This window comes from Selaginella moellendorffii, unplaced genomic scaffold (genome assembly GCF_000143415.4).
Source record: "Selaginella moellendorffii unplaced genomic scaffold, v1.0 SELMOscaffold_31, whole genome shotgun sequence".
NCBI classification, from domain to species: domain Eukaryota; kingdom Viridiplantae; phylum Streptophyta; class Lycopodiopsida; order Selaginellales; family Selaginellaceae; genus Selaginella; species Selaginella moellendorffii.
The window spans coordinates 1633786-1658303 of record NW_003314292.1 but is presented as its reverse complement, the minus strand read 5'-3'; the positions used below and the strand labels follow the sequence as shown (position 1 = coordinate 1658303).

Genomic DNA, 24518 nt, shown 5'->3' with positions numbered 1-24518 from the left:
CGGCAGGGGTAGAAGCCCAGCGCCGCCTTGTTCTTGAGCACGTCCATCAAGAACCGATAGGGTCTTGATGCGGAGCTCCACGTCCACATTGGCAGGGGTGATCCGGACGCTGGGCGCGATCGCCAGTTTGATTGCCACGCGCTGTTCGCTGTGCTGGATCGCGGCCGGGATCTGGATGCGTGGATGGGGCTGGGGTGGTGTTCAGCTGGATGCAATGGCACGGCTGCCACGACGATCCATCGCCGGTAGTTTGGATGCCCGGCATTACGATCGCCCGAGGAGGATGGTGTCGGCGCCGTGTGATTTGGGGAATCAATCGTGGTCTTGGGCAGGACGAAGAGGGATGGATCTTGGAGATCTTGAACATAGAAGTGTTCTTCTAGTATTTTCTTGGCTATGGCAAGCTGTGATGGATCCTCCTATGCCTCCGCGTCGCCCAGCTTCACATCCTTGCCGGATTGGCACAACTCCCCATGCAAAATAGCGAATATACTTAAACCGTAGTGGGCGATTTTTCTTCACATAGTGACCTGATTAAGCATTGGCAGCAAAGTCAAAGAGTAAACTTTCATTTAACAGTGGAATAAGTCAAGCTTGGAATTGTGTTAGAGAGAAATGGAGGAGAGTTCTTGTTCGTCTTGCCTGAAGGGAGCTGTTCTTTTGCTGGAAGAGTTGTCGAAGAGCAAGCAAGATCTCAAGCCTGCTGTCAAGAGCTTTGCTGACTGTCATTTCATCTGTTTGAAGCAGGGCGATGCCGATGGATTTCTGTGGAGTACCAATCCAAGCTTCTCCAATCACTTCTCAAGCGAAGATTTGGAGCCGGATAACCTCTCGGTGTTTCTGCTGGAGTGCTTTGCAAACAGCCAGCAGCAACAAGAAGAGGATCCACAGGCACTGGCAGCGTTTCATGTGGCAACACGCCATCAGGAAAAGGCACTGTTCACCTCTTGCCTCGATTCCGCAAGATCAGATTTGCTGAGGTATCATGCTGCCATGGGCCTTGGATCAATCAATCAGCAGGATGATGGAGAAGGCGCTCTAAAATGCTTCCAAGTTGCCAAATCCACATCAGAAGTTCTGGATGTAGAGTACGGGGCCATAGCTTCGTACTGGATGATGAAGACTCTGTCACAGCTTGGTGAGCTTCAGGAAGCAAAGATCGCTCTCGATCAGGTGTTCACTGGATCGGTAATCTCGTCAGCACTGGCTAGCATGATAAAAGCGAAGATCAAGCAGAAGGAAGGTGGCGATTGGAAAGAGGTAGTCTCTATGTATGCCGAGGCTAGAAGAACACTGGCAAACTTTATGGTGAATCTCAAGGACAAGCTTGCGGAAAAGTTGGCGTCATCATGCTGCTCTACGTTGTTCCTCCTGAACCATGTCCAATATGACAGGTTCACCAAGTTCTTCATACTCACGTTGCCATCCCCATCTCCAGATCTGGCATCAGTTGCGACTGCTACACCACTGAACGTCTGCTTTGCTGCCTACGACTTGTACAGGGAAGCCAGGTGCGAGATAGCGATGCTCCAAGAGGGCCGGGTCGACGCGGAAGATGCAAGGTCCCATATCGAAGAAGGCATCGAAGTTATGTACGACAAAGATGACGAGGTCTCAGTCACTGGCATTGATCCGCTCGTGCTTGGCCATCAGATTGCCTTGAAGATGGGTGACTTGGACAGCATTCACTGGGCCCAAGAGTTTATAAACGACTACCTTGGCCGTGAAACGAAAGGAGACACTCAGGCTATGGTCTCTCGACTGATGGTATGTGTCGAGAAACACTCTAGAGATGGTGAAAATTACGGAGCTTGGACAGATTACTACATTGGAAGAGGAGTAGTGGACGGCCAGTTTTTGGAAGCACAATATGGATTCCTGGAGAGCTCCCTGGAACAAGCACAAACAGGAATGCTACGTTACTTTGCTGCAACTGAACTAGGGAACGCATGCACTGACAAGAAAACAAGCCGAGAATATCTGGAGAGGGCGAAACGCTATGCTCTTCAAGCCAGTAATGAGGAGCTCATCCTGGACGCCATGGCCCGGCAGTTTGACGCTCTTACATCGCAGCAATTGTTCCAAAAGGCAAATGAGATCGTCCAGGAACTCCTGAAGGTTACAGGCAGAAGCGTCCCCAACTTGGTGGTGTTTGGACAAGGTATTGTAGAACTCATGCAAGGACGTCTCAAGTGCGAATGGGGAGATGTTTCTGGTGCCGCTCTGCATTTTCAGAGGTCATGCCAACTTTTGGAACCCTTACAAACACCATACCCTGCAGCACTGGTCACGTATATCTGTAACAGAGACACCCCCTCTTTCTTTGGCAGGAATCGCTTACAGACGAGCTTTGGAAACGCTGTCGTCCTTCTCAAAGTGTGCAACAAGAACTTACAAATGGGCGCAGCTACTGAAACTACTTTGTATGATGAGGCAACGATGGAGCTGAAAGAGACTTTGAAGTTATTAATTGACAAAGAAGGAGACCTTGAGGAACAGGAATCACAGATTGGCCACTTGCTCCAAACTCTGACACGGGAGGATAGGGATGTCGAACTACATGGCCTGAAAATATACGAATCTAGACTTTGGATGAAGATGGCGGAGCTTGCGTATGCATATTCGATTAAACTGAGGATCTCTCCACCCCTATTGCTCGTCAATGAATTCATGAGACAAGCTATCCAACTTGCTGAGCGCTTAATCTCTCCAAGTGTTACAGTCCCTTCAGTTCTTGTTAACCATGCTTGTCTGCTGTTTAAGATGGGCTTTACTACAGACTCCATCCAGAAAATCAAAGAGCTCCTCAGGTTCGTGGCATCTCTCTGTTTCTAAAGAGAAGGAAGCTCTAAGATTTATTTGTTCAGGTATTGGCTGCGAATGGATGGAAACTTCGGCTGTTTGAGCATAGGGAGGATCAACAATATAGAGTCACTCAAGCTCTACTTTAAAGGACTCCAGATGCTCCTACTGGATGCCAACGAGATCAAACGAGCACTGATCTGGTCTGATAGGAGCCATGCAAGAGACATGCTGTTTCTAGTCAGCAAAGAAGGGAATCGGGAGAACTCGATGGAGTTCGACATGGACGACGACAGAGCCTGGTCAGAAATTGAAGAAGTCTCCAAGATCATGGGAAAGGAAACAGCCATCTTGATTGTATCTAAGATTTCGACATCAACTTTTGACAACGTGGTTATCTATCTTCTACACAATGGGAATCTTATCAACTACAGACACCAACGCGGCTTTCAAGCTTGCTCGCCATCGGATTTACTGAAACTACTGGATGCTAACGACGCAGACAGTACTCTCAGGGATTACTACAAGATCATCATCGAGCCTTTTGAGTCGCAGCTAGAAAGTATCCAACCCAAGAAACTTGTTTTTGTTCCAAGCGAGGTACTCTATCTTTTGTTTCTTTTACTTGCAAACTCTGAAGAGCTGCCAAACTTGTAGGATATCTCCGTTGTTCCTTTCGGTGCCATGATCGATGAAGACAATTACTACTTGATCCAGAAATATGCGGTAGCCACAGTTTCCTCATTGAGGCTCTTGAAGCATTGTGACAAGAGAAGACTAGCCCAGCAATCACAGCCTTCATCATACCTGGTCGTAGGAAACCCCACCAAAGATCTAATCTACGCAACAAAGGAAGGAGAGATGGTGGAGTCCTTGTTGAAGAAAGCCAACACAGGTAGTGTCGTCAACTTCCTGCGTGAAGCTGATGCAACGAAAGATTTCGTGCTGCGCCAGCTTCCCGAGAGTAACTGGATTCACATTGCAAGTCACGGGATAGTCCACCCCACTTACTTCCCAGATGGAGCTCTGATCTTGGGAAATTTTTCTTTCTTTTTTCTTGGTTATGGTGGGGGAATAAGAGAATATTCTGCTAGAAAGGGGCAAACAGTCAATTTCCAGGAATAGCATGTGTGTAGAAGTGAAAGGAATGAAATAAAGAGAAGGTTCTTGGAAGGATGCCTCATTCGACAGCCTTGGAGCGCATGGAGCAAAGGTTGGTAGTGCAACAGTAACTATAGTCACATCATAGTGAAAATTGCTTGAGATCAACCAATTTGTGTGAGTTGTCCGACTTGTGGGCAACCTTGGGTTAGGATGTTGGCAAAGGTTCTAGCAGCTGATGAGGCTAGGAATGAGGTTAGGCAGCAATGATTCTCCACTTTGCTAGTGTGTCGTCGTGAGGAGCAACATCGTTTAGTGCACTGCCCAAGAAGCGAAGCAAGTGTGGAGATTGTGGTAGAAGGGTGAGCACTAGGAGAAGCCAAGCTACCCTCACCAAATCGAGGCCATTCCTTCCTGGTGTATGAGCCAAAGAAGTCAAGAGTACTTGGCGAGACTTGTAAAAGCGCAAGAGCAAGAGGAAAGACAAGCAAGGCAAAGACGTGAGAGAGATTTGAGAATTCTTGTGAGAAATCTGCCATTAGATTATGATCCCAAGAGTCCAAGAGCGAGGAGTGCAAATCCTCAACCAAGTAGTCTTGTCAGCAAGCAGGAGAATAATCAAGAACAAGAAGATGAATGGTAGGAGTTCCAGTCATCACCACAGTGGCAACAGCCAGTAGAGCAACGGCAACAACAGCCACAATCCAATAAGTACAACAGCCTCAACAGCAACAAGTCAAGGCAGATGCAATAGATTGCAGGAAACTTTTTTCAGCCACGTTACAAGGTGTAGCTGCAGAATGGATGGCTCAAGTTCCAACAGTGATAGATTGGGCAGCGTTGAGGGTATCCTTTTTGGCTACTTTCAGGCCGGTAAGCTTTTCACAACGACTTATGAGTGATCTGAGTCATTTCCAACTCTTGCCAGGTGAGAGTTTACAAAGCTATACATTAAAGTTCAAGGGATTAATCCTCAAGAAGCAGCCACATTCGACAAAACAGGAGCAAGCACAGTACCACATGAATGGCTTGCCTCTTCTATATAATTTTCTCATATTGGAAGTCTTATTTCTCTTATCTAGTGTTTTCATATAGTTAAAATTTGAAAAACCACATCATTTGGCTTGCTATGTGAGAGCTTGTGGGTTTCCAAATAGTGCATGCTCTGCAGCACTAGTAGCACTAATAGTCATAGGCTTTGGAGCTGTCTTGCAGAGGTTTGTGATGCTGTGCAGCTCCAATCTCAAGATCTTAGCACAAGGTCAAATGGGACAGTTTTTGGGGTTGTTATCAACACTCCAAACTTGGCAAGTTTGACTAGTGGGAATTATCTCCAGGGAATAAACATTTACATTGTGCACCCGGAGGATAATATGATCAAGTTGGCTCTCCATAGTTTGTGCATGTTTGACAAAAAATGTGAGAGATGGCAAGAAATGATGCTTGCTAGAGAGTAGGACATCCTACAGCATTTTGAAGCACATACCCATATCGTGCAGCTCTGGTTGTTGAGTTTTGGAGCCCCTGACCCAGTCATCAGCCCTCTCCAGCTAAGTTAACAAACAAGTTAACATCTGACCCTATTCTCAAGATATTCATTTCCTCTCTTTTCTAGGGCTTTCGATGGCAGGCGACTACTGCGCGATTGGATCGATGCATGGCATTCATGGGGTTGAAATGCTTGAGGTGCATTTTGACTACAAGGTGCTGGTGCATCCAGAGATAGAGTCCCATACTGCCATATAACCAAAAAATGGCATATGTCGTTTGCCATGATGCTGTTCTATGCTAATTGCATCTTGCTGAATGGTGATTTGAAAGTCAATTCTAAATTCTCTTTTAATTTTTTCTATCTATACATTAATCCTTTTGTGAGCCTTAGATTTTCCCAAGACTTCTGTTTAGTGCAGAATGTTTGGCTTTTGATCACAAGAGACTGTTGTGACATATTGCCTGGGGAGACTCTCCTCCATCTTTGTTCACATGCCTTGGAGGCTCTAGGACATCTCTCTCCCGGAGACAAATCCAAAGGCATTCTTCAGGAATTCTTGGCAAATGTGAAAATGTGCAGTGCCTGAGTAAAAGGCTGAAGATTCAGTTAAACCTTTGCAAGTTGCAGTGTTCCTTGACTTTTCATATTAACCTTGAATACCAAGAGAATATTCTGGGAATATTTTATGGCTTTAGGGCTCCAATGTTTGCATAAGAACATGGGGAGAAAAATATATGAAAAACTCATCATTATGTTTTGACTTTACTTGCACACACTCTTGTTTTTCTATGGGTTTAATCTGGTAACTGCCATGCTATTGCATCCTCTATTAACTAACAATTGAATTTCTAAGTGACAGTCTAGCATTGCTTTGATCTAGCGCCTTAAACATCTAATGCATTAATCATCCCAAACATTATAAAAGGGATTGTTGTTCATTTTCCTCTTCATTAATAGCCTCATGTTTAGCAACCCAGGATCAAGAGGGCTTAAATACCATGAAAGTGGACAAATGAATTATATATAGGTATATATATATTGCCACATGGGTACAACCATTGCCACATCATTTCAACTTTTACAAAGTGTAAAGTTCTTGTCAAGAACTTGCATAGATGTTAGACATAGGATCGTAAGCAGCTGAGCTCTCTGGATTGAACACCACCAATGCCTCAAACGCAATCCTCCCATGCTTCATGTCCCTCCACTTGTGACAAGCCCCAAGCAACGCCATCCAAGCCAGCCATAAAAGTCCACCATGCACGTCGCATCACCCTCCAAGCCACACCTGTAAATCTCCGAGTGGATCTCTTTCCCAGCTTGGAGAGACACAACCCTGGCAAAAGCAGTGAGAGCAGCGGCCAGAGTTTGAGTGTCGGGGGTGTAACTCTTGTTGACCAGTTTGTAGAGCTCCAGTGCTATGTCACCTTCTCCATCATCGGCGTATCCCAGCATGAGCGTGCTCCACAAAACCAGGCCCGGATCTGGCATAGTGTCAAAAACTCGCCGAGCATCGCCCATGCTTCCACACTTGACGTAAAAGTCGATCAAGCTGCTCGCGACGAAGGTGTTTTCCAAGTCACCGGGACACTTGGCTGCTGCCTCCGAGTGGACCGCCATTCCTTTCTCGAGAGCTGCTAACTTGACAAAATTTCCCTCGACTTGAGTTCCATCTTCTTTCTCGGCCAGATCAATGCAGGCTTTCAGTGCTGCTACGATCGGTCGAGTCTTCGGGACACAGCCTTGTGGTCGCAAACCAGTGAAAGCCTCCAGTGCCAGATCTTCTTTACCGTTTCGAGCGTAGCCAAGCACGAGTGACGTCCAAGAGACCAAGTTTTGTGAAGCAGCTCCTCCCAGGAAGACTCTCCGAGCCTCCTCCGCAACGTAAGTCCGACAATCTGGTGTGCAGCCTCGAGAACTCATGCACCGGAATAACTCGAGAGCAATCTCTTCCTCTCCATTATCAGCATAGCCCAGCACCAAAGCCGTCCACAACACCGAGTCGTGCGAGACGATCCTGTCGAAAACTTTGCAAGCGTCGAGCAAGCTCCCACATCTTGCATACATCTCCACCAGCGAGCTCGCCAAAAAAACATCCGAGTCGTAGTAAAACTGCGACACAGCCATCGCGTGAATGGCCATTCCCTTCTCCAAGCTTTGCGCCTTGACAACCTTTCCATCTATCTTCTGCCCGATCGCACCCAGAGCCATGCAAGCTTTTACCACCGCCACGAGCTGGAGTTGCATGCGTTGGAACAGCTCGAGGACCACCTCTGGCTCGCGGTTCTCGGAGTATCCCACGATCAAAGTTGTCCACGACACAACATCCGGGCGCTGGATCCTCTCAAACACCTGGCAAGCATCTTCGAGGCTTCCACACTTGAGAAACATATCGAGCGCTGCGTTTGCCACGAATATATCTGTGTCGGAGGAACAGCTTTTTCCAGAGCCGCCGCCTTGACGAGTTTGTGTTGGCTCGGGAGCTTAACCGCTTCTTTCGCTGCCAGCACGCCCTGATAGATTCTCCTCATAACCAAGTACCAAAACCGTCCAGGAGACCAAACTGTGACTCGGGATCCTCTGAAAAACCTGGAAGGCGTCAGCCAAGTTCCCACACTCCCACACTCCCACACTTGGCATATAAACTGATGAGCTCCCTGGCTTTATCGAGCGGTGCAAACCTTAGCAAAAACTTGCCGCTGGACCATGAGCTTCTCTTAAGCAACTGCAAGCCTTTCAAGCAGCGACGTAAGAGAGACCATCCTTCTGACCTCATCCTGGAGAAGAGATCGAGCGCGAGCTCTCCTTGATCGTTATCGGCATGAGCGCGTTCCAAGGGACCACATCGTCGTGCGGGTGTCCGCGAGGCTGCCACATTTTGCGAACATGTTTATCAGAGTGTGTTTGTTTCCATACCCGTTTGGATGGCATCAGCGTGAGCAATCCTTCCTCGCTCCAAGTCTTTGGCAGCGGAGCAATCTTTGAGCCGTGCAAGCAGCCGGCGAGAATTTTGGATCGAACCTTGGACGTGTTGTTGGCACTCTTGCGTATCACTTGCATTGACGGCGACAGTGTGTAGAAACATTGAGTGGAAGAAAAATAACATTCTAACTTGATAACATGATCACGATATCGTGGAAATAACGCGAGTGATCCATACATCTTGATCCAGATTTGCCTATGGAGTGGCCATTGCTCCTCCAGCGTGGTCACAAGAAGACACGCAGATAAACCCTAAGACTTGACGGCAACAGTTGGATGCTCGATCGCATCGAAAAATCCAAGCGAAACGACCCGACCAGACTATCGATTTCAGCGACAAGCGCTTCCTTAATGCCGCGTGAATGCCACTTCAAATAAAATACGATAGTGGAGCTCTAGAAGATAAACTATCACCTCACACATATAGCGCAGTTCTTCGTTGGATCAGTGGTCATGGATTCCACATGGTGGAGCAAGGACACGATCGCGCTCGTCACCGGCGCCAACAAAGGGCTCGGCCTCCAGATCGTGCGCGAGCTGGCGTCGCGCGGCATTACGACGATTCTCACATCCAGGGATGAGCGCCGGGGCCGCGAGGCTGCGGAAACCCTGGCGCGCGAGGGATTGGCGGTCGTCTACCACCGCCTGGACGTCTGCGACGCCGGATCCGTGGAAGAAATCGCGCGCTGGATCGCGGCGGAGTATCCATCGGGCATTGACATCCTGGCAAGTGGAAAATACTTCGAGTGTTCTTGGTGTTCTTGGTGTTCTTGGCATTCGTTACTGCGGGATCTCGGTGATCACATCTAAGATTCGTGTATCCTCCTTGCAGATAAACAATGCGGGAGTGATGCTGCTGCTAGATCGTGACAGACTCGAGGCGGCGAGGACGATCATCGGCACGAATTACTACGGCCTCAAGAGGACCACCGAGGCGATTCTCCCACTCCTCAAGCGCGGCGGCCGGATCATCAACATGAACTCCAAGGCCGGAGACATCGCGGTAAAGATTTTCTCTTCCCGAAGATCTTTGTTCTCATCTTTGTTTCTACGTAACAGTTCGTCAAGAACGAGTGGAGAGAAAGGCTGCAAGACCTCCGGCGCCTCACCGCCCAAGAGATCGATCGATTCATCGCGGAATTCCTCCGCCACGTCGAGGAGAATCGAGTGACCGCCGCTGGCTGGCCGACCTTCGACTACGTCCCGGGCGATCCAGAGGCCGTCTCGAGCTACTGGGTCTCCAAGATCGCCGCCGCCGCCTACACGCGCCTCCTCCACAAGCAAATCGCGCAGAGCTCGCGAGAGGACCGCCAGATCTTCGTGAATTCGATGTGCCCGGGATTGACAGCCACGGACATGACGACCAAGGTCGGGCATTCGGTGGAGATTGGAGCGGACACCGCAGTGTGGCTCGCGCTCATCCCCAGCGCCGCCAGCCCCTCTGGGGGATTTTTCATGCTCCGGCGAGACGTGGGCTTCTCTGGAATGCCGTTCTACTGCAATGGGGAGCTCCAGATCGTCCAGAACGAGGACAAACCGGCGATGGATCTGGAGCCTCTGCCCAGCGCCGAGAAGGGGGAAATTAAAGAGCATCCTCTTCCTCTTCAAGCAATGTGAGCAATGCGCTGGGGATCGATTCAATCGAAGCAATCCCACAGCGGCCAGCTCCAATCCAGTCGATATTGCTTAAGATTATGTTGAGCTCCTGCTCTGGAGAGCAGAGCACGGCAGGAGCTCGACCGTCTGTAAGCGTCCAAAACAAATCAATCTAGCTAGCAATCAGTCAACCGCGCGATCAGAAAACTTTGAAGACTGATTTGATTCGAATGCGTCATCGATCGAAACCTCAGCGCTGGTTCGCATCACATCGCGACAGCCGCAAGCCAATAACCCTAGACTAGCAACCAAGAACCCTAGAGTAACACGAGCCCTAAAAAAAATTAAAAAGAAAATATGCTTCTAGTATATTCTACCAAGAATATGCTAAACCCTTAAAATAAAACAGCTCACGCGGAGAAAGAATCAAGGGATTACATTTACACACATTGCAACAAGGAAAACAAACAAAAAATTTTCTTCCCTTCCCTCACGTTTTTTTAGCACCTTATTTCGTACGATCCAGCTCTTGTGATGTAGCGTACCCATTCCACTGTGCTGTATCCACTCTTTTCCCACACCTGAGGAGCCAGAAAGAAATCATTCCAGAATTCCTAAACAATCGCGACGAGTTTGCTTACCTTGAGAAACCTCACCCGCAATCCAGAGGCAGTGAACATTGGGACCTGGTAAGAAATTGTAAGAAATCACGCAAGAGAAAGATAGTGTTTTTTACTTGAAACTCCATCTGAATTGGAGGTCGTGTCCAGCTCTTTCTCTCGACCATCGTTGAGATAAGTTCCACTTCGGCACTCATTGTCAGCTCGGCTTGGCCGGGGAACTTCCGGATCCTGAGAATTGGTGGTCCAGTTACGAAAACAATCGAAGATAAGGAGCCTTACTTCCATAGCAAGCAATCCACTGAGGCGTTATACTTGGCGCGGCCGGATGTAACTTGAAAGCTCGCTTTTGCCGTCTGCTTAGGGACTGGAACTTTTACAACTACGCCAAGAGCAAACATCTTTGATCCAAAGAGACTCTTGACCTGCACGAAGTCTTGAGAAGAAAGCCTTGAGAGATATTGGTTTACCTTCACATTCACTTCCATACGCGTGCGACCAAGTTCTTTGATGCTGGGAAAAACTCGAAAGGGAAGGTTGATCCCTTCAGTGATTCGATACCTGGAAAAGATATGAAAAGATATAAGTACCAAGTTAGCTATACCATCACAAACTTGTCCAGTACTTCATCAGCTCGAATTCTCCATCCGGGGGAACAAAGCTGACCGTCTTCTCGGAGTTAAATCTGGTTAAGTTGACGCACTGATGAAACGTGACATCGTCCAGCTCTATCGTTTTCCCACTGCAAAATTTTTATCAATCAAAAAGGTTGCACTAATGTACACCTTAAAGCATACCTTTTTGCAGGACGCGCTTTCACCTGTGCTTCCTTCTCAAGTCCTATTTTGTCGTTGAGCCCGAGCTTTAAATCAGGCATGCCCGATAGAAAGCACTTCATGAGAATCTTCCCTGTTACGTCGCATCTGAGGATTGTCCCTACATAAAGAAGGAAGAATATTTCCAACAAGGACTTTTCAGTGGCAAGCGCCTTACCCTTTTGTGACATAAGAAGGTTCACACTCTCCACGATATCCAAAAACACCTAGAAAGCATACGGTATTAGTCTAGCATCAAAGTTTGAAAAACAGCAAACCTCATTTTTCTTGTAAACAAGACCCTCTCTTCTCCATCCCACTGCACCGGTGACTTGGAGAGTAGCATTTGCTGGGGGTCTTGTATCTATGGGCTGGAAAGAGATAAATTCTGTTAACCAGCCAGGCAATGCAACACATCGCTACCTTCGAGAATGGCGAACGAACACCCTCCTGAGTTATATAGAGCTTCAAAATCTCAGGAGAAAGATTTTGCGGGTATCCAAAGTCCATGATCTCTGCACATTCAAAAGCGTGATGAATTTTCCATGAAACCAAACGAAAATACCGTCGAGAAGCTCGTAGATGAGCACAAAGTTATTTCTGATAGCGTCCTCATCAAAAGCACCACCGAAATAACTCTTGAAAAGAGCCACAGCCTGTGAAAAACCAACGAGAAAGGAGCAAAGTTTAAGAACAAGAGAAACAAAATCTCTGAAAGTGTAGACCTCCACAACAAATTTGAGAGCACAGGCAGCATTGGCATTGCTGCTGACGACGATCACAATGTAGACATTGCTGATCCGCATGTAGAGGAAGGAGCATCCACCAATCTGGCGAACGGGGCAAGTTCCCAAGTCCTTGGTTTGCATGATATGCGTTCTAAAGGCGTCCACCATGTTCCCTCTGCAAAATTAAACGTAGCCAGTCACTCTAAGAGCCCTAAATTCTCACTCCGGAGCTGGATCTCGGGCCCCAGCCGACCCAAAAGCTCGCGAAATATGACCCCGTGCTGCCCCAGGACACCCTAGATCTAGCGCTCGAAATGCCGGAGAGAATTGGGAGGATTCTTACCCGACATCGTCTCTGTAGAGGCGATTGATGAGCACATCCCCTCGCAGGTTGAGGAAGTAGATCGCGGAAGCCGCGACCGGCATGATCGATGCGCCCAAACGCCTTAGGGTTTGAAGCGCATAGAAGCTCTCTCCCCGTGCTAGCGCCCTGGCGTTCAAAGCTCACTATGACTCTAAACCTGGCCGATTCCAACGGCCAAGATGGAATGGCCTCCCAACGGTGGCGATTGCGTCAACGGTAAAGTCTAGTCAGTCCAGTCAACGCCTTTCCTTGCAAGGAATTGGAGAGCAGCACATACAAAGCCCCATGTTTTGGGAAGGAGTTTAGAACGCTCTTGGCCGCTTCTACTCCAAATTCCAGTTGGTTGTGATCGAAACACGCCGAGAGAAAGCACGTCCACTCCAAAGTATCAGGCATAAAAGGCATGGAATCTAAGAGATCCCTTGCATCTGTGAGATACCCAGATCGCCCAAGAACATCCACCATGCAAGTGTAGTGCTGCTTTGTTGGGCTCCTCCCATAGTCAAACTTCATCGAGGTCATCCAGCATCGAGCATCGAAAACTCTTCCCAGGCGGCTGCAAGCAATGAGCAGCGATGCAATGCAGCTCTCGTCGGGCGGATCAATCAGTCTCATCTCGTCCAAGAGATCAAATGCGCTGCTTGGACTGCCAGTATATGCGTAAGCAGCCAGCATTCCACTTTGAGAGATCATGTCCTGAGAAGGCATCCGATCGAAGATCCTCCTGCCGAGACCTATATGCCCATGTTGGGTATACGCCACAACCATAACGCTCCACGAGATTAGGTCTCGCTGCGACATTGAATCAAACATAAGCTTTGCTTCCTCCAAATGCCGGTTATGGGCGTATACCGCAACCATTGCGTTATATGCGACCACGTCTTGCTCGGGCATGGCGTCAAAGACCTGCTTGGCATGCTCCACGTAAGACATTCCGGCATAAGCTGCCAGCATGGACGTCCACGTCACTTGATTCCTCTCTGGCATAGCTTCAAACACCGTCCTTGCCTCCTCCAGATGCCCTTGCGTGGCATAAGCTGCCAGCATGGCACTCCACGTCACCAAGTCCCGCTGGGGCATCTCGTCGAAGATCCTTTTCGCTTGATCAAGTTGCCCTGATTGGGCATAAGCGGCCAACATGGCAGTACACGTCACCAGGTCCCTCTGCGGCATTCGTTGAAACACATCTCGAGCGTCCGCTAGGCGCCCGTTGTGGGCATAGACGGTCAGGATGGCGGTCCAGGAGATGAGATCCTGAACCTCCATTTGGTCGAAGATCTCCTTGGCCATTCCGAAATCGCCACTCTCGGAATAGGCGGTCAACATGGCGGTCCACGACACTAGATCCCACTGTGGACACTCGCTGAACAAGGCTCTTGCTTGGAGAATATGCCCATTTTGGGCATATGCTGTGAGCATCATCGTGAAGAGAATGAGATCACGCATTGGCATTTTATCGAAACATCTCTTGGCCTCTTCAATTTTGCCACTGCGAGCGCAGATTCCGACAATCACTGTCCAGGAGCTCATGTTTGGGACTGGAATCAAATCAAACAGCTGCTTCGCCTCGATCGATTGCCCGCTCTGGGCATAAGCAGAAAGAAGAGCGTTCCAGGAGGAGACGTTCCTCTCGGGCATTCGATCAAAGAGGTATTTTGCTTCCGCAATCTGGCCAAACTGCGCATACCCAGCTACGATCGTGGTCCAAGAGATCAAGTTGGGATCAAGAATTTCATCAAACAACCGCCTGGCTCGTCGCAATTTCCCCGCCTTGGCAAGCGCGGACAGGAGAACGTTCCAGGAGACGATCGCTCTGTCCGGCATCGCATGGAACACAAACTCGGCCTCGTCGACGCAGCCATTGCGCGCGTAGGCGGACAGCATGAGATCCCACGAGTAGAAATCCTTGCTCGGGATGGAATCAAAGACCACTCTCGCGCTTGCGGCGCTGCCACACTTCCCATACATCTCTAGCAGCTTGTGCGAGAGATAAATGTCGCCGGTGCTCAGCACAGTCGCGAATCGGGCGTGGATCTCTCTCCCGGCGGACAGAGTCGTGCACGATTGAATCGCCCGGGCAAATTTGTCCCGGTCCATCCTCGGCTGTCCGATGGCCAAGATCGAACGCTCCACATTCAAATCCTCTTGCCTTAAAAGTAAATAAACCAGCTAACATCCGTTCGATGGAGTCCATCTGACGGCCATTATTTGAATCCAAGAACCCTAATCTCGCGCTAGTGGCTGTTGACTAACAGCGCCACATGATTGTGTTGTTCATCATTTCTTGAGGATCTCTGTACACATCCGTTGACAATGCGTCGTCAACCCTTGATCCTCTCATCTATCTATGGTGAAAAGCGGAAAAATTGGCGAGAGTGCTGCAGTAATTTCCTCCTCCCGCGCGTAATGAGACAGATTTACTGCCGTATCAATGCGCGTTTGAAATTGATCGATCCAGTCGAGGAACTTTAATGGCGGGCGCGCTCGATTCATTTGCCAATTCACTCACTCTCTCACTCCGATTGGATAGCAAGCATTAGATTTTGGCGACTGGGTGTGGAGGGCTTGAATGCGTGTATGCGTTATTCGCGGAATATGCCCGGCTTTGATTCCCGGGATCAAAGCCCTCCCATTGAATGCAAGGGCTCCCCAAATGCTCCCTCCCTTCCTGGCACGCCACTCTTTTCAAGCTCATTTAATGCGCGCTTGTCCCTACCATACATACACATACTTTTACTACTACCACCCAAGAAATCTCTTTCCTCTTGAAAACATCCACTGACCGCTCCATCGAGCGATCCAAACGCCGCGAAAGCTCTCCATCGCTCGGGTGGGGTACAAATATACGCGCGCGATCGGTCGCTTTGCCTGCCGTGATCATCGCCTGGAACCATCACCTTTCATTCGCTTGTCACGTCGCTGGTAAATGATAGATCGAGGTCTGGCTTTTCGATTGTATTGCCCTTGTTGTTTGCGTGTTACGGTTGTGTGGGTGGGCGATCGATCTCGTATCTTATATGCTTTGAAGAAAAAGGACGAGGAAGATCGCTTGGCGGCGCCACCACCATCGCCACCATCTTTTCCTTCCCCTTTTTGTTTCTCTGTGTGTGTGAGAGAAATCTTCCACCCTGGGTTTGCGCCACCACCACCATTCAAAGCCAAAAACCTTGCGAGGGGTTTGAATGGATTCAAAGGTTTTGTGTGCTTGATCGTGTGACAGCGAGAGGGTTTGGTTTGCGGGCATTTGATGCGGTTTGCTGGTGAGTCGCTGTTGGTTTTGGTCGATTTTTCTTTCACGAGCGAGAGTCCTAGACCCCCTTCCTTTTTCTTCCTCCCATCGATCGAAGCTCTCTCCCTGGCGCGCGAAGCTGGAAGTTTATCTTTTTCTTCGTGTGCGTGTGAGCAGTGCCAGTCGGGGTGTGTTAATGGTGTGAGCGATGCATTGAAAACGTTTGGTCGTCATTTGTACGCCGTCTTCCCTGACTTGCGACGAGGAGAACTCCACTCTCTCTCTCTCATCTCGCTCTTTCTTTCCTCTCTAATCTTTGTCTTCTTCTCCCACTCTATCGTTCGATCAATCTTGGCCCGCGACGCCACGGCCCAGCGCAACAGCGTGCTTTCTTCTTTTTTTCTTAGTTTTTTGGTGGAATCGCAATCGCCCACCACTGTTTTAATACCTAGCTAGGCCTCTTCGCTTCGTCTTCTTCTTCATTTTCTCTACAAGGTCTTCGGTGGCGGTGCCGCCCAGCGAGGATTTTCCGCGCCAAAGCGAGCCGCTTCCCGGCAGAATCCAGCGTCTCGCAGCGACCCATCGCAGCAAAATCGCAAATTGGTTCGTCAAGCCGCTGGAATTGGGCAGAGGAACATAGCGTTGTAGTATGGCAGTGGCTATGGATTCCGGATGGACGTCACCTCGCTTTGGCATTGGCGGCGGCGCAGGGGGCAAGAAGCGAGGCTGGGGTGAAGATCAGAACAAGCTCCTCCAGTTCATGATTGGGCAGCCGATCGAATCCAGCAACGATCAGACGAGCACCACGACTTTGGATCTCTTGGGCGGCTCTTCGTCTTCCTCCACCAAGACTCCTGTCACCGAGACGCTCGATTTGAAGCTCGACATGGAGATGTCCGCTCCAAGCGGCTGGGAGAAGAGGCTCGATTTGAAAGTAAGTCCATCCACTCGTTCTTCCTCATCTCGCTTGAATTGATCTAAGAGTTTTTCTTTTCGCAGCTCGGCAAATTCTACTACGTGAATCTCAGCACCGGCAAGAGCACGTACAATCACCCATTCGCGATCGCAACGAGCTGCTGGGATTTGCAATCGGAGCTGGACAGGATGATGTCAGGCTCGCCATCGCCATCGCCATCCTCGTCGTTCGATTTGGTCGATTTGAAGCTCAATCTCGCCGTGGGCAGCACTAGTGCCAACTCGGGTTCCTCGTCCAGGGAGTCGATGCCCAGCCTGGGCATCTCCACGATCGAGGCGGTCCAGGAGGCGCTCAAGCGATCGATCAAATCCCCGACCTCCTCGGCGACATCATCGTCGGAGATCCAATTGGACGATCGATCCAGGAGAGGAGGGGGGGTAGTCGCGGAGGAATCGACGAGCGTCCCAAGCCCCCGGGTTGTTCTCACCGGCTGCAAGCGGTGTCTCATGTACGTGATGCTCACGCGCTCGGATCCACGGTGCCCGAAATGTGGGAGCTCCGTGATCAATCCTCTCCAAGATTTGCCAAGCAAGAAGCCACGATTGGAGCTCGATTTGTTGTGACGGTGAGCTCTCTCTCATCTGGAAGAAGAACCGTCACACTAGTTGTTCTTGCCACCCCCAAACTATAGAAATACAATGAATAGCATGATCTTGGGCGATAATGATTAAAAAAAAGGATGGTTATGGACGATCGATCACACTTGGGCGATGGTAGATATTCGTGCAAAGCTCGAGTTGTTTCTAGGACCATCCAAGATTTTCTTTTCACGCGCTGGTATGGTACAGGGAACATTCAGTGACCCTGGAGCGAAGGAACAAACAAACAAAATCAATAGATTGATCCATTTATCGAAGAACTTGATCTCACAGAAAGTCCATTCCAAGCTCTTTGTTTGCACGCCACCTTTCTCGTCCGCCACCTTGTCCGTTTGAATGCATTCATGTGATACACGACAAGATTATTCCCGGAGATATTCCACTCGCTACTTCTTCGTCTTCCTCTTCCACAGTCCACACCACCACTCAAGTCGTGGGATTTTAATGGCGGCATGGAAGCTTGGAGCTCTCCTCCATAGTTTTTCAACGTGATTACTGCAAGGCCACCACACAACAACGACAATGTTGATTAAAGACCCAAACATGGCATGATCAACGAGAGAACAAGCATCCACGAACCTTGGGCCGAGCGCAACGTGGACGCCATCCGAGCCGCCCACGGGGCCGACGGCCGCGATGGGCCCCGGCCAGTGACATAGTGTGGCATGACGTGACGATGAGGCGATGCCATGTCGCATTAGCATTCATGGCAGTGGACCTTGCTTCACAACTTCCACTGGTGTGTTTTCACATGACGTTGTTGCCCTGTCTCTTAGTGTACCAAGAACACTAAAGGAAAGAAAAACACAAGGAAAAGAGAGTGTTTTAGTATAACTCCTGCTAGCCAGCGAGAGAGAGCTCGCTGGGCCTTTAAGCTAAGAAAGAAAGAAGGAAGGAAAAGCTTGCCTTTGATAGGGATTTTGGTTGTTGATTCCTCCAAAGTGGATGGTGATGGTGGCGGTAGCTCGGGCCTCTCTCGTTTGTTGCTGAAAGAAAGAAAGAAAGGAAACCACCTACAAAAACAAAGCTGGCGTTGGTAAGTACAAGAGGGATAGAGTGACGAAAGAAAGAAAGAAACACTCCACAAACACACACAGAGAGAGACGCACCTTTCTTATTTTTCGTCTCGCTTGTTGGATGTAGCTTTAGTAGCTCTTTTTCCTCAGTCCCACTCAAAGTCCAGCCACCATGAAGTGTTGTCCTCCTCCGCAATCCTCCGCGGCGAGCTATCACAGCTCCTTGTCGGTCGACTCGCTGCTGGAGATCGTGGATTCCAAGCAGCCACTTCCGTCCGGGTGGGAGAAATGTCTTGACTTGAAGGTGAGAAGATTTGTTCGCTGTTTCTCTCAATCCCTGAAGTTTTGGTTTGCAGTCTGGCGTTGTCTACTTCCGGAATCGCGTCTCCGGAGACAAGAGCTACGCCGTTGTACCGCACAGACTTCCCCTACAATCATTGGAGCACAGTCAGTCCTTCACGCAAAATTCACTTCACGACAGAATTCACCTGTCCAGCGAAAGAATTCAGGTGTCGAGCGGCACCAGCAGCAGCAGCAGCAGCAGCAGTAGCGGCGTTGTCGTGGATTTGGAGCTTGGTCTGGGACAAACTGCCAAGGAAAATATCAGAGGTTCCACAGTCTCCATGACCGGCCGTAGCCGTCCACTGCTGCAGATAGAAATCGAGGACCTGGATTTGAGATTAACTCTCCGGCCGATGAGCAGCTCGCAGCAGCAACAGCAGGTCGCAATGCCACCACCACCACCTCCACCATCGCCGTCTCACGTCTCGATTTCATCTTCTTCGTCGTCTCCGTGTTCGTCAACCACGCAAGTCGGAGCTGAATCTTGCGAGGCCGAGTCGAGGAAGTCAAAACGGCAAAAGGCACGAGCAAAGTCCCAGGAGTGGCCTGTCATGGTCACTGTAGGCTGCCGGCAGTGCCTCATGTACGTTATGCTCTCCAAAGATAACTTGTGCTGTCCAAAATGCGGTAACAGAGTCCCTCTGGATTTCATTCCTGCCGCCTGAACCCACTGCACTGCAGCACCAATAACTTGTTAGGAGATTAAAGAAAGAAGAACACAAAAACAAAGTTGGCTGTAGACAAAGTCCTGATTGACTCTTAACAAGCAAATATGAAAAAGGAAACCAAACGAGATAGAGCAGAACTGAAAAGAGATAAATGCAATGTCAACTGGAGAGACGCTGGATTTCATGAACTACACTGAATGGTTCTACACTCGAGTTTTATGACACATTGACAAAAGGAAGAGAAAAAAGAAAGGAGAGAAAAAGTCAGAGCTGGGCATTATGGCCATCTCGTTTGCATGACACCGGCCTAAGTTGGTTGGCCCCTCTCATTTCACTCGTGCTGACACGAATACAGGCAACCAATGCCTTAAAGAAACAATGACTATGTCTTAGCGGAACACCCGACAGGACAGGGACGAAATCTTACCCAGTCCTTGAAGCTTCTCCAGCGCTGAATTCTCGCGAGCGTGATTGATTTTGCTTCACTTTGCGTGTTCGCTTTGTTCGGAGCACCAGTTGGCTGGATTGTTGTGCAGCACTTCTGGCCAAATAGCATTAGATCGAGCAAAGAAAAGAGTAGCCATCCATCGTGCAAATGACTTACACTGACAGAGAAGAGAAGCGGTTGCTTCGTCGTCCGTCCTGCAAAGGAAAAACCGAGGCACATTAAAGAAGTAAAAACAACAGTGGATGCCACTTGAAACAGTTTGTTGCCTCGTCACAGATAAGAAACAATGAGCGATGGAATGTTGTATTCTGAGAGAGTTACGTAGCACCAACCTTCATTTCCTGCAGTGTACACTCTAGGAACTCATTCGCTCTGCATTCATGGACGAGCAAACAAAGTTAGCGAAGTTTCAGTCCAAGGAAAATATATGTATATATTTCGTAGAGAAAGGATCAAACTTTCCAAGGTAACCTTCGTTTGCGATAGCCATGAACTGCTTACGAGGAGCAAACAATGTTAGCCAAGATTTTAGTCGAAGGAAAAAGAGACCGCGAGAAACTTATCCTTCCGGATTGATCACGCCGAGATGAGCGTCGTTTATCGTCGCAAGGCAGCGGAACCCATCGCCCATGAACTGCCCTCCCAGGATCTTCGCTCGAACAGCACAACCTTTGGAGATCACCACACCATCGCTGTTCTTGAAACACGGGCCGTTCTCGTTGGAGTAGACAAACCCAGTCATGAGGCTGTGGTGGAGAAAGATCGCAGTGTAAGGGCCGCAAGAGGCCTCGGCGCCACTCTGCTTCACATTCTCGATCTCCAGCTCCACGATCTCGTTCTTGATCAACTTGAAGACCATGCACTTAAAATCCACTTTGTAGGAGACGCCGCCGGACTCCCTGATCATGCCCCCGCTCACCTTGGACAGCGTCGTGGGCGCGACATAGTAGCCGTGCTCGCGGCTGCATTGGAGATCCTCCATATCCTCTAGCAGCGTCTGGATGATCCAGCGCCGATGGCCGCCGGAAGGATCCATATGCCGGGGATGGACGATCACATCGCGGCGCAGCGAAATTTCCCACCACATTGCCGCGCGAGAGGGAAACTAGAAACCCTAAAATCCAAAATCCCTAAAACCCTAAGCCCCATAAGAAACGGTCACAAAATAATGATGTGGGCCGGATCTCGTCCGTACAAGTAGGGTTTTGCAGGTTTTGGAAAGGATCGCCCTGCCGGATCGAGCGCGCTCGTCAATCGCTGCCTCTTCTCTCAACCCGGTATGTCCGCGCCGGGATTCGCCGCGCTCCCCCTCGCGCTCTTCCCCATTGTGTGCGCTGTGGCGGCGATTAGGCTGCAATGTCGTCCCCCATTCTAATCCTCTCTTTGATTGTAGTGTCGATATTGCGGCCATACTGGAGAATATGACGGAGCCGTCCAAGGTTCTCCACGTCCGGAATGTTGGGCAAGAAATAACGGAGGTAAAGAGGAGAGTTTATAGTTGTTTGAGCAATGAGAGAAATTTTTTTTCTTCTTTCCTTTGCAGAGTGACTTGCTCGGACTGGTCCAGCCATTTGGGTCAGTGAGCAAGATGGTCTTGCTGAGAACGAAGAACCAGGTAATGGTTGCTCTTTCTTTTTTCTTTTCGTTCTTTCAGCCAGTTTAAGATCACTGTTCTGTGCAGGCTCTTTTGCAAATGCAAGATGTGAATGCAGCCATCAGCGCGATGCAATACTACACGTCGGTACAGCCGAGTGTGAGGTTCGATGGTTTTTTTTCTCTTCCTTTCTATCTCTCTCTCTCTCTCTCGCTATCGCTGTTTCTTTCTGTTTTGGCCGTGAAAGCTGACGTTTTTCCGTGCTTGCTTGCCACAGGGGTAGAAACGTTTACATCCAGTTTTCGTCACATCAGGAGCTCACAACTTCTGATCAAGCAACGCAACCTCGGCGTCCGGCTGGTGATCAGGTTTGTCTCCTAGGATGGACTGAGTGCCTTTATCTCTAGATGGAAGCACCAGTTCTCAAGAATTTTTCTTTCTTTCTTTTTGCTTTGGATTTTCTTTAGCTTTCTACTTCAGTACTGGCTCCCTCACTTCTTTTTCTCTTCCTGTCTTCTCTTGTATCTTGCTGGAACGCGGTGTGGGTCTTCTTCAGGATCAACAACCCAACCGAATTCTCTTAGTTACTATTCACCACCCGCTCTATCCCATCACCGTGGATGTGCTGCATCAAGTTTTTAACCCTCATGGCCATGTCGAGAAGATCGTCACGTTCCAGAAGTCAGCTGGTTAGCTCCTCTCGTCTACTCTTAACTTTTTATTTCTCTTTTCTATTCTGTCTCGTAGGCTTTGCTGTTGCTTGTGATTTTGCGAAGCTACTTTTCTTTTTGCCTTTTATCATTCGTGCTTTTGACGCAGGCCTGCAAGCGCTTATTCAGTACAACAATCAGCAAAGTGCTGTTTACGCAAAGTCCCTTCTCCAAGGGCGTAACATCTATGACGGCTGCTGTACATTGGACATCCAGTTTTCTAAGTACGTTGTAAGACTTACTTTCATGTATCAAGCTGATGTCGCACATTATAACAGCCTTCAGGAGCTCCAAGTGAACTTCAATAACGAACGGACAAGGTACCAACCTCCTCCGATATTTTCCTCTTTTTTTGTCTTGTTTGATGCTTTAGCGGATAAATATTGCAGGGACTACACAAATAGTTCTCTACCAAACGAGCCTGGGCGATCTCAGAACCCGCCTGGGGGTAATAACATGATGGTGAGTTTTTTATTTTTGGTTTGGCGATTCCGAGCATTAAGCGCCTTCGTCAACTTAGGCAAACGTTCTGCTTCAACAGTCTCTTTTGGACGGTAACATCTACGCTATGCCTCCGAGACCGGCTGGACAAATAGGTGGGAGAAAATTTGTGTGTCTGGCAGGTGTTTAAAGTATTTTGCTTTCTCTTGCAGTCAACTTCCAGCAGGCTCCTGGTGCTCAGCCTCTTGGCTATCAGGTACATAAAAATTTCTTCCTTCTTGTTCTCTTCAGACATTTTACTTCCTTTGTTTTGTCAGGTTCCAATGACACCGTCAGCGGCTGCTGCAGCGGCTGCGTCTGGTGGCACACTTCCTCCCGGCGTCACTGGTACGAACGAGCGATGCACTCTTCTCGTATCAAACTTAGCTCCCGAGGTAACCACGTTCACTGGCAAATATATAGTAGTCCTTACGCTTGGAATATGGCAGAAGGTCGATGCGGACAAACTATTTAACTTGTTCTCCAACTATGGAAACATAATTCGGATAAAAATGTTGCACAACAAGCCCGACCACGCACTCATACAAATGGGCGATGGCTATCAAGCCGAGCTTGCAGTGTACTACTTGAGAGTAAGTAGTATTGTTATTTATTCCATTCCAAAACTCTGCAAACGTGTTTGCTTGGCAGGGAACGATGCTCTTTGAGAAGCGAATGGAAGTGAACTTCTCTAAGCACTCGCAGATAAATCCATCGCAAGACACTCACGACTACTCGTCATCGAACTTGAACCGCTTCAACCGCAACGCGCTCAAGAACTACAAGTACTGCTGCTCCCCGACCAAGATGATCCACGTCTCGAGCCTGCCGACGGACATCACCGAGGTGGACCTGATGAACCATCTGTCCCCGCACGGCAACATCCTCAACGTGAAGATCTTCGAGGCAAACGGCAAGAAGCAAGCGCTGGTCCACTTTGACAACGAGGAACAGGCGACGGAAGCGCTGGTGTGCAAGCACGCGACGGTGGTGAAGAAATCCACCGTGCGACTGGCCTTCTCCAAGCTCTCCAACATCTGACGGGTGTGGTCCCGTGAAAGAGATTTGGCCGAGCTGCTTGTACACCTGGGCCCCTAGACAAGCTAGCCGTGCCGGACGTATAAGTTTTTCTCGAATTGCTGGATCGACAAGAACAGACATTAATACCATTCTCTTCATGTGACCTTGTTGGAAGTTTATTTTATTCTTTTGTTATGATATAAACTTCCATAGTTGATTTAATAATTCCATCTCTTGCATTGCAAATGATATCTCGAGGATTCACTCAAAAATTAAGGCACACAAGGAACTCCAGCAAACGCTAACGTTATATTTTACCTATCTAATATGAGATTGCTGAAATTCCATCTCTTCTATTTTAAGCATTTGTGTCATAGGAATCATATAAAGATATAAAGGAAAAAAAAATTAAAGCTTTAGATGTTTTATTTGAACTTTTTATGCAATGTCTTTAAATAGGTTAAAATTTAGTTCCTTTCTTGGTAAGAAGTATGACGTACTTTATTTTTGTAATATTTTTTTCTTTATTATTTTTCATAGTGGAAACAGTAAATTTTATACAGAAAACAGTTCCAGGTAGAATTACAATAAATGATGTGTTTACTATAGAAGAAACAATTAATTGTTTCCTTAATTCAATTCTAAATGGGACAATTTTAAGAACTGGAGTTTTTCCTATTGAATGTATAGGGGTATCTGTAATTCAAATAAATGTTAAAATTCATATCTATGCTTTTAATTTTAATAATTCTTGCAGTCTTATTGGTCCACAAATAAAAGTTAGTGGTGAGACATTTAAAATAGTTTTTAAAACACTTCTTTTAGCTGTTTTGGAGGAAGCCCAAAATGGATTATATGCCCGTATTAAAGCAGTACATGAATTTCTAGGATTAGAATATAGAGTACATCTTTACTATCGCGATTCATTAAAAAACA

The 24518-nt window shown here is 48.4% G+C and overlaps 9 protein-coding genes and 1 long non-coding RNA gene across 12 annotated transcripts; 4 read left to right on the top strand and 6 right to left on the bottom strand.

The window, feature by feature from the left end:
• Window positions 1–6589: 6589 nt before the first annotated feature.
• On the bottom strand, window positions 6590–8396 carry LOC112348639 (pentatricopeptide repeat-containing protein At2g13600-like). Its single transcript, XM_024681531.1, has 2 exons — window positions 8312–8396; window positions 6590–8263 (listed from the first exon to the last, which is right to left on the bottom strand). Exon 2 carries the CDS (start codon window positions 7784–7786, stop codon window positions 6590–6592), a length of 1197 nt encoding a protein of 398 aa, XP_024537299.1. The 5' UTR covers window positions 7787–8263; window positions 8312–8396.
• A 187-nt stretch (window positions 8397–8583) lies between these two features.
• On the top strand, window positions 8584–10187 carry LOC9649347 ((+)-neomenthol dehydrogenase). The gene is made up of 3 exons (XM_002976726.2): window positions 8584–9103; window positions 9210–9380; window positions 9437–10187. The coding sequence occupies exons 1-3, from the start codon at window positions 8831–8833 to the stop codon at window positions 9992–9994; spliced, it is 1002 nt and encodes a 333-aa protein (XP_002976772.1). The 5' UTR covers window positions 8584–8830; the 3' UTR covers window positions 9995–10187.
• Window positions 10188–10401: 214 nt separating this feature from the next.
• On the bottom strand, window positions 10402–12651 carry LOC9649761 (AP-2 complex subunit mu). The gene is made up of 13 exons (XM_002976563.2): window positions 12480–12651; window positions 12134–12311; window positions 11974–12064; window positions 11832–11923; window positions 11687–11779; window positions 11587–11635; window positions 11391–11529; window positions 11219–11335; window positions 11064–11154; window positions 10876–11018; window positions 10710–10824; window positions 10615–10659; window positions 10402–10554 (listed from the first exon to the last, which is right to left on the bottom strand). Exons 1-13 carry the CDS (start codon window positions 12560–12562, stop codon window positions 10474–10476), a joined length of 1317 nt encoding a protein of 438 aa, XP_002976609.1. The 5' UTR covers window positions 12563–12651; the 3' UTR covers window positions 10402–10473.
• Window positions 12652–12710: 59 nt separating this feature from the next.
• LOC112348638 (pentatricopeptide repeat-containing protein At4g02750-like) lies at window positions 12711–14597 on the bottom strand. The gene has a single exon (XM_024681530.1). It carries the CDS (start codon window positions 14595–14597, stop codon window positions 12711–12713), a length of 1887 nt encoding a protein of 628 aa, XP_024537298.1.
• A 1039-nt stretch (window positions 14598–15636) lies between these two features.
• LOC9649760 lies at window positions 15637–17369 on the top strand. Its single transcript, XM_002976725.2, has 2 exons — window positions 15637–16663; window positions 16729–17369. Exons 1-2 carry the CDS (start codon window positions 16379–16381, stop codon window positions 17266–17268), a joined length of 825 nt encoding a protein of 274 aa, XP_002976771.2. The 5' UTR covers window positions 15637–16378; the 3' UTR covers window positions 17269–17369.
• Window positions 17370–17445: 76 nt separating this feature from the next.
• LOC112348646 lies at window positions 17446–18093 on the bottom strand. 2 transcript variants are annotated; one of them, XM_024681546.1, is made up of 3 exons: window positions 17884–18093; window positions 17576–17799; window positions 17446–17509 (listed from the first exon to the last, which is right to left on the bottom strand). In XM_024681546.1, the coding sequence occupies exons 1-3, from the start codon at window positions 17993–17995 to the stop codon at window positions 17501–17503; spliced, it is 345 nt and encodes a 114-aa protein (XP_024537314.1). In that variant the 5' UTR covers window positions 17996–18093; the 3' UTR covers window positions 17446–17500. The 2 variants fall into 2 exon arrangements, with proteins under 2 accessions (XP_024537314.1, XP_024537313.1); XM_024681545.1 differs by lacking the exon at window positions 17446–17509 and having other exon boundaries at window positions 17521–17799.
• A 118-nt stretch (window positions 18094–18211) lies between these two features.
• Window positions 18212–19093, bottom strand: LOC112348647. Its single transcript, XR_002993123.1, has 4 exons — window positions 18989–19093; window positions 18809–18908; window positions 18414–18748; window positions 18212–18317 (listed from the first exon to the last, which is right to left on the bottom strand). It is a non-coding gene; the product is annotated as an uncharacterized LOC112348647 (long non-coding RNA).
• LOC9649346 lies at window positions 18482–19518 on the top strand. The gene is made up of 2 exons (XM_002976724.2): window positions 18482–18624; window positions 18677–19518. The coding sequence occupies exons 1-2, from the start codon at window positions 18493–18495 to the stop codon at window positions 19325–19327; spliced, it is 783 nt and encodes a 260-aa protein (XP_002976770.1). The 5' UTR covers window positions 18482–18492; the 3' UTR covers window positions 19328–19518.
• A 294-nt stretch (window positions 19519–19812) lies between these two features.
• On the bottom strand, window positions 19813–20865 carry LOC9649759. The gene is made up of 3 exons (XM_002976562.2): window positions 20399–20865; window positions 20100–20150; window positions 19813–19972 (listed from the first exon to the last, which is right to left on the bottom strand). The coding sequence occupies exons 1-3, from the start codon at window positions 20863–20865 to the stop codon at window positions 19813–19815; spliced, it is 678 nt and encodes a 225-aa protein (XP_002976608.2).
• Window positions 20866–20963: 98 nt separating this feature from the next.
• LOC9649758 (polypyrimidine tract-binding protein homolog 3) lies at window positions 20964–23804 on the top strand. Of its 2 annotated transcripts, none has more exons than XM_024681618.1 (14): window positions 20964–21055; window positions 21172–21256; window positions 21322–21393; window positions 21460–21536; window positions 21650–21740; window positions 21929–22061; window positions 22192–22306; window positions 22361–22402; window positions 22472–22544; window positions 22603–22678; window positions 22736–22779; window positions 22841–22957; window positions 23015–23155; window positions 23214–23804. In XM_024681618.1, the coding sequence occupies exons 2-14, from the start codon at window positions 21200–21202 to the stop codon at window positions 23601–23603; spliced, it is 1428 nt and encodes a 475-aa protein (XP_024537386.1). In that variant the 5' UTR covers window positions 20964–21055; window positions 21172–21199; the 3' UTR covers window positions 23604–23804. The 2 variants fall into 2 exon arrangements, with proteins under 2 accessions (XP_024537386.1, XP_024537385.1); XM_024681617.1 differs by having other exon boundaries at window positions 23012–23155.
• Window positions 23805–24518: the final 714 nt, after the last annotated feature.